The following is an 11,355-nucleotide window of genomic DNA, read 5'->3' as shown; positions in this document are numbered from 1 at the left end:
ATACAAAATTGACTTTATTTACTGCAGAATTAGCATATATCCAAAATCCCTAGAACCTGGATTCTCATTTGTTCTTAAATTTTATAGCATGAAATTGTTTAAAACGCGAAACAATAAGTATGTTATTTTATTACATGCAATTAAAAGCAAAAAACGACACCATAATATGTAAGCTCATTTATTACTCATTTGTTCTTAAATTTTATAGCATGAAATTGTTTAAAACGCGAAACAATAAGTATGTTATTTTATTACATGCAATTAAAAGCAAAAAACGACACCATAATATGTAAGCTCATTTATTACCTGCAATTTTATAAAAACACAACAATAAGATGCAATCTTATAAAAACACAATAAGTGGCATGGTTTTTGAAAATGGACTATGTGGCCCATTCCCGAAAACACTATCCTAACGCATCTGTTCATAAATATTATTGCATACAATACATAGAAAACATAGAGGTAGGTCTGCTCATGGATGCAACTATTAGCATAAAATTATTGAACTATGGATGAATTATGGTCGGTAGAGCCCCCAGGAGTGATTGACAACAGTAGTCCCTCCATCCACAACAAGGTTGTGCCCGCTAACGTACTTCGCCTCGTCGCTAGCCAAATACAGCCCAGCCTCCGCAACATCCTCCACTTTAAGAGTCGGCCCCTGTAAGTTGCCGATTCGATTGCAGTGACCCTCTATGGCGGCCTTCTCCATTTCAGAAAGAGGCGAGGAATCCGCGCCCCCTCTCATCATCATGGCAGTAAAAGGCGTCGCGACGGCAGAAGGAGAAACGGCGTTGACCCTGATCCCGTATTTCCCAAGCTCAGCCGCGCCGTTTTTTGTGAGCCCTATCACTGCATGTTTGGAGGCCGTGTATGCGTATGGGGCAGATCCTCCTACTATACCTGCGAGGCTGCCGGTTGAGATTATGGAGCCCTTCTTCCTCGGAATCATCACCCGGGCCGCGTGCTTGATGCCCAGCATCACCCCTCTTACGTTTATGCTCATTACTCGATCGTATTCTACCATGTCGTACTCTGCAACGCTCTTCACCAGAACCGCATCGTTGATACCGGCGTTGTTGTACATTATATCGAGCTGCCCGTGTTTCTCCACGGCCAAATCCACCACTGTGCTGATGTCTTCCTCTTTGCTCACATCGCAGTGCAGGTAAGTTGCCGAAGGAGAAAGCTGTTCGGCAAGATTTTTACCGGCTTTGTCTGCTAAATCTGCGATTATGACTTTGGCTCCGTGCTTTGTGAAGAGTCGAACAATGGCTTCTCCTATTCCCATTGCTCCGCCTGTTACTATTGCAACCTTGCCCTCCAGCCTGCATTCAAAGATCAGTGGTTCAAACCAGTTTAACATGATAGTAGTCATTGGACTGACCCAGATCAGTGGTTCAAACCAGTTTAACATGATAGTAGTCATTGGACTGACCCGTGTTCGGACGGGCATTTTTATATCGATCGCTGATTCTCCAAATATTCAATGGGACAGACATGGGTGCTGTTAATTTTCTCCAAAAAGTCGCATTATAGACAACTCTTTTTTAGACCGCTTTCATGTCATTTCCGGACATTTCGGGAATCAGCAATCCATTTAAGTTAACGGGTAGAGATGTAATATTTGACATTTTTGCTTATTCAATATAAAAAAAACATAAAATTATTTATTTAATGGTTTTTATCGAGATATTTTTAATTCATAAAATTATTTATTTAATGGTTTTTATCAAGATATTTTTAATTTATAGTTTTTTAAAAGTTAATAACTAAACTAGCCTAGATTTATCTTAATGAAATCAAATCTCTTTTCACTGTAAAAGGGGTGTGCACCTCAAGAGAGAGATTTGATCATTCTTGACACTTGGTAGATTTGGAGTTAAGATAAATGTAGTAAACCTGTAATAATACATGATCTAGGCAGTGCAACAAGAGAGAGATTTGATCATTCTTGACCCTTGATAGATTTGGAGTTAAGATAAATGTAGTAAACCTGTAATAATACATGATCTAGGCGGGTTGCCCTGATAGGCAACTCTGGTGCTAGAGATATTGTAATGTTTAAAGTTTGACTCATTCAAAATAAAATTAAAAAACATAAAATTCTCCAATCCATAGTTTTTCCCGTGGTATTCCTAACTCATGGTTTTTTCCCATGTCATTTTTCTCTAATGTGATCTATTTAAAAGCTAATAAATAAACAAGCCTAGATCTATCTTAACTCCGGATCTACGAAGAGCTAAAGAGGGATCAAATCTGTTTTCACTCTAAAAAAAATTTCACCTCAATAAAGAGATTTGATCTCTCTAAGTATTTAGTAAGATCTAGACAAAAAATAATAAATAAATCAAGGCAGATAATAATAATAGTTCAGATGGTACTCCATTACAAATTATAAGAATAATAAAAATTAAGTCATTATTTGATGTCTCTTTCTATCCATTAGATTTTAAAATATACAATGTAAAGAAAGACGGATCACATTTATAGTTAAACATAATGTTGAAAAAATCAATAAAAAAAAATCATTTCCATCAAATATCACCAAATTTTCTTGGACTTGGCTATTAATAAGATACTAATATTCTTTTATTTTACACAACTCTGGGATACACCAATATATTAGTAGTCATTATTTGACCTCAAAATATCTTCAAAACCTACCATCCAAATAAAGATGGGCCACATTTGCAGTTAAACATAATCTTGAGGGAGTGAATGGGGAAGATTCATTTCAAGCAAATTCACCAAGTACTTGATAAGATACTTTCTCTTATCTTATATAGCTTTGGGTTACAACAATATATTATCAGTTATCATTTGATTTAGTTTGTATTTTTTAGATTTCACAATATTCTTAAAATCTACATTGAGTCATAGTTAAACTTCATCTTGAGAGAGTGAGTCAATCTTGAGGGAGTCAGTCAGAGAGATTCATTTCCAGCACATTTCACCAAATTTTCTTGGACTTGCCTATTGATAAGGTATAACTTTCTCTTATCTTACAAGGCTCTTGCCTACAACAATATATTAGCAGTGATTATTTCACCCGGCCTTCATTAGATTTCAAAATATACTCAAAATCTGCAATCCACATTTGTAGTTAAACTTAATCCGGAGGGAGTCAGTCAATAAAATTCATTTCCAGCAAATTTCATCAAATTTTCTTGGACTTGGCTATTGATAAGGTACTAATTTTCTCTTATCTTACCAGACACTTACCTACAACAATATATTAGTAGTTATTATTTGACCTAATTTTTATTTATTAGATTTCAAAATATTCTCAATAAAGATAAACCACATTTATAGTTAAACTTAATCTAGAGGAAACCAGTTAAGAAGATTCATTTCCAGAAATTTTCACCAAATTTTCTTGGACTTAACCTGAAATTTTCACCAAATTTTCTTGGACTTAAGCTGTTTATAGAGTACTAACTTTCTCATCTATTACACAGCTCTGGGCTACAACAATATATCAGCTTCAAGAACAGAAATATTATTTCCAGCAAAATGAACAGGATTAAACATCAAAAATTTGAGACCAGAGACTGCAAATTAAAAGCGATTCAATAATTTACAGTGTACTGTAATTACCTTCGCTCTGATCCATTAAAGCTCAGACTGTCAACGCAGGCAGCAGCTCCATTAACCTCTTTGTTAGCCATGGCTGGGGAGCGAGATCCGGCAATTAGATGATGCAGGAAGGGAATTATTCTCACGGGCAAATTATTAAGAGAACTGGAATCAGATTGTATGAGTAGTAGCAGGGCTAGCGAGGGCTATTTATACTGAGCATATATTAAATTTGCAACTCTCATGACAGCTGCGGCCCGCATTCAATAGTAAATTTAAGTAAGTCTCCGCTGTCCGCGTTTTTCTTTGGTGAAAGGACGAGTTGATGAATTATTAATAAGAATTTCAATATCCAGTATTCATATCATGATTTAATATTCCGCGCGTGAGAAAAAATGAATTAATAATATATCACAGGTAGCTATCAAAGGTCAAAGGACCTTGGTGGAGTCGTCAAAATAATTCAGTGGAGTAAGTTAACGAATAAAGAAATTCAATCCTTCCCAATTTTTCCTTTTGGGAAATGTTTTTTAAATATATGAAAATGTTGCAATTAGATTTGATTGATTGATGCATTAATACATTATTTCATATTCTACATTGTTGGCTTTAATTTATTAGTAGAATTAGTCAAATCAAAGTATGATTAAAATTATATTTAATCAAATTATTGACTATTAATCAATATAAGTTTTATGGTGAACTTACTCCCACTGAATTTCAGGCATCATCAACATCTACTTTGTCATATATTATTATATCTTTATGCAATTATAAACTTAATTAATTTTTTTTGGCTGGATATCCAATATATGATATTATATGGCCATGGGTGATCTCTTCTGACTTTATACTGAAATTATTTTATTTTTAGTTTATATTATATTAGTTGATTTGATTGTGATTTTATTAGAATTTAAGAATTAGAATATTTAACTTATTCATTTGCAATTTTAATAAAAGAAATGAACACCATCGACTAGCGAAGTCATAAAACATTTAAACTACCATTACTATTAAATGTTTGAAATTCAATCCTATATAATATTTATTATTATTTTATTAAAAAATATATTTTCATAATTTAATGTATATAATTTAAATATATAAAGATTTATTTAAATATTTATGAGGAAATAAAGGAGGAAAAATATGTGATTTTTTTAAAAATGATTAGGTATAATTTTTTTTTTTAGCTATTATCATAAATAGAGAATTTTTATTAAAATTATAATTTTAAAGTAAGTTGAATATATATAAAATCATTTAATTGTTTTGGCTATATATGATATTTTTGTGTTTTTAGCTATTATTATATTTAGAAAATTTTTATTAAAATTACTTTTATGTTTTTAATTAAGAATATACATGTTGTAATTATTCTTAACAATAAGGCTTTAAATCATTACATTAAAGTTCATTATGTCACTTGTATGACTTTAAGTTCATTCGGAAGAATCTCAATCATTCCTAACCACTTGAAATAAATTCAACTAACAAGAAATACACTTGAGTAGATATGATCGTCATGTAAACACTGTGGGATCAAACCAAAAACCTTATAATATTTTAGGCAAAAACATACTTTATATAACATGGTTTTCTAAATTAGCTACTAAAAACATCAATTTTATGCATTCGAAATTATAATTTTTACAATTATATCTATATATTCTATGAAAATAAGAAATATTAATATTGTAAAAGTTAATAAATTGATCATTGAACTTAAATTCGATGTATATTTATACTCATTTGATTTTGAAAATAATTTTTTTCCAAAATAAACTATTATAATTAGTTTATTTAAAAAAAGAAATACATAATTATGATTTTCAATTAAAATAATTCACAACAAAGTTTTATCTTAAATTTAATTTATAAATAAATTTAAAAAAAAAAATTAACAATTTCCTTTAAAATATATTTGTTGTTTATTAATTTTTAAAATGTTAAATTAAAAATTATATAGAAAAAAACAATATTATAATAAATGCAAATAACCATTATAATTAATTATTAATTAAGCCATTCCAATTCACCAATGTGAGGAAAAACATTACCTAATTCTATAATTAAAATGGTAAGGTCTATATGGTTTATTGCTGAGTATAGGAGTTGGAATCCACTACCTAGGTGGTTTATCAACTGTCTTTTCATATCAAGAACCACAGGGGTCTACAATCCACTATTTAGGTGGTTGATTGGCTAATCAGCGAGCACCACAGTGACCCGAAATGCCATGTCCATATGGTTTATTAGCGATACAATCAAAATCATATGATCCAATCATCCATTAAGACTACCACTAACTACACAAGCTTAAACAACACATTATAGTGACATCAAAACATAGTTCACAGGAAATATTACCCAAAATTTATCCAAGATGTACCTCAAAATCAAGTCTCCAGGTTACTCATATCTAACTTTGATTTCAGAGGCTCTATATGCAACTCAAATACCACTTTTCCTTTTACTACCACTACTCCATAGTTTCCATGTGTGCCCCACAACCAACCAATTGCACTTTAGGGAAAAAGGGTGACTCTATCTAGGTGAGAACTCAATGAATTGCAATCAATGTGAGAGAACATGGAATTCATGGGAACAACCAACGAGACTCATCGACTTAGAACCAACCACTCAGGATCAAACAATGATTAGTAATCAAATAAATTCGACCCCTTGAAAGACCAACACCCCCGTCTTCTTTTGTTGTATGTATATTTATATTTTCCTCATTCTCACTTTATGCATTCTAGAGAGTGTAGACTTGGCTCTTTAGTGTGTTGTAGAGGGGGAAGACTTGGCTCTCCCACCTGCTAGGGGAAATTGGCCATGTGTCATGTTTTACACCACCCCAAATATAATATCCCAAATGACTATCAACAAGTCAACTCTTCCCCGATGACATCAGAAACACAATCTCTTAGGAACACAATCTGTTAGTTAGTGGCTTTACCTGTTTAGAAGTGACGTCAAAATTTCCGTTCATGCTAGGTTTGTGGCCTTTTAAGGCATGCAATCTCCTTCAAAACATTGGATCCATAAGGTCATCCCTTCTTCAGTATCTAGTCAACAAAGATGAAAATTTACATGTTTAAACATCATATTAGCGAGTACTAGTTTCCATGTTGGCATTACTATCAGAATTTAAATTACAAAAACAGGGATAAAAGCGAGGGTTGTTACATAGGAAGCTACAAATTAACTCAAAGAAGTGTAATTTTTTGTAAGAGGCATTTGTTTACTTGGGTTTTTCGTTTCCAACAAAGATTTGAAGTTGGATCCTAAGCCATTGTGGATTTATTGATACCTAGATGTAAGTTTGATAAGATTAAGGAACTCACAGGTGAAAGATAGGCCCAATTTTGACAAATATGTCAATAAGTTTGTTAAGTGTTATAGAATTTGTCAAATAGGCAAGAGAAGAAATCAAAACATTAGGTTATATACTATTTTACTAGTACCCAAAAAGTTGTGGGAAGACATAAGCACAGATTTTGTTTTGGAACTACCTAAGATTCAAATAAGTTATGATTTAATGTTGTAAGTGGAGGATAGAATTTTTTAAGATGGCACATTTCATACCACGATGCAAGAAGACTAATGATGCTATATGTGGCTATTTTATTTTTCCAATAAATTGTAAGGTTGCATGGGTTTGGTGTGAGTATCAATGTAGATAGAGATACTTGATTTATTATACATTTTTAGAGACAAACAAGCAATGGGATTTGGTTGTAATTGAAGCCAAATTCACTTACAACAATTCTATGAAAAAATTTCCATTAGAAAAATTCTACTTCATGTAGTGTATGGTAGGTCTCCAAAGGATGTTGTAGACTCTATTTTGGTTGATGAAAGTTAAGGATAGAAGGAGCATGGATGTAAACAATTTTGCAAAAAGCATACAACTCAAGAAGAAGTTACAATGGTTTAATGCTAGCTATAAGAAAAAGGAAGATTTGTAAGGTTTTACAAGAAGGTAATACAATGATCTCACATTTGAGGAAGGATATATTTCTTAAAGGAATGTACGAGAAATTGTCCATGATTTATTAAAAAAAAAAAACGCAAAAACAAAACAAAACAAAAATAACACCTATAAGCTAGATTTGTTGGAAGGTTTTGGCATTTCTCCAATGTTTAATGCTTATAACTTATATTATCCACGTGGAAGAATGGAAAGAATGACTTCCAATTAGGTTTATTAAAGAAGTTGAGGAAATATTGGTGGAGTGAATTAGCATGAAGCCCAGAGGTTGAGAAAATTTTGAAATTCAAATAGAAGAATGGAAATTTAGAGGATGCATCATTGATCACAAAAAGAGAAATTAAGTTACCTTCATTGTCCTACATAACTCTAAGGGCTTGTGGATCTATCCACATGAGTTGGATTCTTATGTTTTCTTACCAATGATGTATGATGTTGGAGCATCCTTGGGCTTGTTGAATCAACATCAAAAATTTTGCTCTTGATTTACATTTCTTGTTGTTGAATTAATTTGCTCAATGGGAGTAAATAAAGAGGTCATCGTTACCACAAAAAGCATGGGATATGAAGATTAATCATCCTTAGCTACAAGAGGAGAAAGTGGTTTTTGTAAAAGATAATGCATGAGAGAACATTGGCATAGTCAATGAGAGATTGACCAAACATTACCAATAATAATTGCAAAGACAGCTCAAATGGATATTAATTATTGAAAAAATTGTTGGACTAACACATGAACTAAATAGACTAAGAAAATGTTATAAATCTAGTAAATTAGTTGAGAGAATAGTTTAACTCCATTCCCGTGTAATAAATGAATATAAGAACCAACACCAATTTATGCTTAAAAAAGCTTGATCTCTCAATATCATCATGCCAATTTATAAATAACATAAATTATGAAAAAACTAAAACCTCCCCCATTATAATCCATGAAATTAAATTGACATATTATTTAATAAAAAATTTATTTTTTCCTTCTATTTCAAGTTGTTTATATTATTAATTAATTATATATTTAATTTTATAATATAATTACATAACTATACTACTTCTATGATATCATTATAATATAATAATGCCAATTTAATTCAATAATATTTCAAGAAATCGTAAAACCTCCTTGTAAATCACATATCCACCTTAACTTACAAACCATTCACGGACATGTCTTTAGCTTCATCTAAACTACCCATTATATTCATTTATATTTAAAAAAAAAAAAAACGAAATCTATACCATATTTTAAAGTTTCCATAGGCCAAAGAAAAAGTCATAATAAAGTTTCCACTAACAAATTCCCCTCGTTCCTCATTAGGTGAGTACCCTTAAAGAGTCCTTGGACCATTCTATTTTAAAGAACGAGCAGGCTTCCTATTTCACCTTTAAAAAGCTTTTCTAAACCTTTTATTTAATTGGTAAATTTAATAAAGTATTGAACCAAAAAAATTAACAAAATCATAGTAAAATGTCATTTCATCCTTGAAAAAAACTCTATAAGTTAATTTTCGATGTATACCCTTTTATGAAAAGCGCAAAGAATTAGAAACATTTGAGAAGATTATGACAATTACTAATTTTTTTTCCGAAGGTGGCAAAACCTATCAAACTCAGGTGTCAAACCAACAGTGAGGACAGCCATCTCTTGGTGCTATCCGTGAATGTCGATTTGACTCATCACTGTTATCAAGGAAAACCACACCACCTGTAATAACCTTAAAATAAATATCTCGAAAGAGTTTGTCCATTTATTAATTTAATTCACTAAATGTAATAACTATGTGTTGAAATTTATTTAATAACTATGTGTGAAGTGTGTAATGAATTTTTTTTTTTTCATTTTGCAGCGAAAATATGTTACTTTTATACTTATTTATTTATATATATAAACAGTTTAAAATTTACGTTGTATTATTTTTTTTTTAATATAAATTTATTGTTTTTAATATAAATAAAAAGAAGTTAATTTTTTTTTAAATCTTTTAAAATTTTAAAGAATATTTAATAATTATTATTACTTGCCTACTTTATTTTCAAAATTTTAATATCGTTAGTATTCATTTGAATGTGTAAAACTTTACATATAAATCATTTTAAAAAAATACAATTTTGAAAACTATTAACAAATGTAAATATTTTTTCTACCATATTTATAATGGTTCTTTTTTTTTCTCTTATAATTAAAGATAGAATTGAAAGATTTATGCTACTCGCATGCTAAGAGATTGTTGAATGATGTCTTCTTCTATAGTAATCTCTTGATATTGTCCAAAGGAACCTACTGAAAGTTCTAAGGATATAGAATTATGTAGCTCTTCAAACCTTATTTTTCTTCCAAAACCAAATACCACACTTTTTTCAAAAATAACTTAACCTTATCTTCTTCCTCTTCCATTTTCTCCCTATTACTTTCGCCCCCTACTTCCACTATAGCTCCTTTTCATTTCTTCTTCTCCAATTGGGCCTTCATATTGTAGTAACATTTAAATCCCTTACATAATTTTGCTCCCATTCTTTTCTCTATAATTTTCACTTTCTCATGGTCATAATAAAATCTCTTGACTATCATCATAATGTCATTCACATCACCAAATTGAGTCATTATTTGGGTGTGGTGTGGGGATTAACCATTAAACCAATTCCAAAGTGTCCCCGCAAGACAAAGACATGGAGAGCATATAGTATTCGAAGTTGCAAAATATATTTAATGTAAATTCAACTTAACCTTAAAACTATCAAATATTAAAATCAAATCATTCAAACAAGGATTATAGGTGTGTTGACATGTGGGAAAAGTTCACCCTATTAGAGTGTCAATTAGACCCTTTCCAGTTGGTGCGGAAATACTCTCTTGAATAAAGGCTCGGTTTCTTGTACTACTCTATCTTAAGGAAATGGTTAAAACTAAACTAAACTAGGGAAAATATATGACATAACAAATTATTTACAATAAATTATTAACAAATTTATACAAATTATTGTGTTTTATATGGACTCTAATAATTCAAACAAATAAGGGAAGGGAAAAACACCCAAGTGTAGTCCTTGAAAGTTCATACAGTTGTTTGGAGTAGTAATTTAGGTGAGTTCAGTCAGCCACCTAATATATTTATGCTTCTATTAAGAGAGCTTATCGCTCATAATTTTTATATTTTAAAGTTTATTTGCATGCAATATTCTAAGCTATTTTTGTAGAAAATTAAACATATCTCATGAATGAAATCAAGTTTCTAAGTTATCATTCAAGTATCAAAATTGAAATATTGATTTACTTAAAGTTCTAGAATAAATATGAATAATTTAAATAATTCAATAAATCGTTACTTTAATCATTTCAAAAGAAAAGACATACAATACATTCCAATACTCAATTCAAGAAATGATTTAAAGAGTGAAAATTGTGTAAAAAGAAACCAGTTATGCATATAAAAAGTTACAAATGCATATAGTACTCCTTCGCACAAAGATATTTTCCAAAAATCACTTGAGTGGTCTTCAAAAACTAAACTCCAACTCTGATCACAAGTAAAAATTATATTGTAGTCTAAATTATTTCCAACCCTTTCTACAACAAAGAGGGTTGTATATATAGTAAAATTACAATTAGATAATATTTTCCTTCTAAACATAGAAAAATCTTCTATCTTGTACGAGTATTTTCTTACACATAAAAAGGAATAAGCAATATCTCATTGATTTGGGAATGAATAGTCTCCTTGTTTTATCAGTAGCTAGTCTTCCTCCATTTGTTGTGTTGATAGTTCTGAGCCATA

The 11,355-nt window shown here is 30.6% G+C and overlaps 1 protein-coding gene across 1 annotated transcript; it reads right to left on the bottom strand.

The window, feature by feature from the left end:
* Positions 1-285: 285 nt before the first annotated feature.
* Positions 286-3,780, bottom strand: LOC149139659 (borneol dehydrogenase, mitochondrial-like). The gene is made up of 2 exons (XM_089449327.1): positions 3,604-3,780; positions 286-1,331 (listed from the first exon to the last, which is right to left on the bottom strand). Exons 1-2 carry the CDS (start codon positions 3,672-3,674, stop codon positions 521-523), a joined length of 882 nt encoding a protein of 293 aa, XP_089305453.1. The 5' UTR covers positions 3,675-3,780; the 3' UTR covers positions 286-520.
* Between the last annotated feature and the right edge of the window lie 7,575 nt (positions 3,781-11,355).

Source organism: Pinus tabuliformis, chromosome X (assembly GCF_031772625.1).
Source record: "Pinus tabuliformis cultivar Carrire ecotype Pingquan chromosome X, CPIR1, whole genome shotgun sequence".
NCBI classification, from domain to species: Eukaryota; Viridiplantae; Streptophyta; class Pinopsida; order Pinales; family Pinaceae; genus Pinus; species Pinus tabuliformis.
This window is presented reverse-complemented; position numbering and strand designations above follow the sequence as displayed.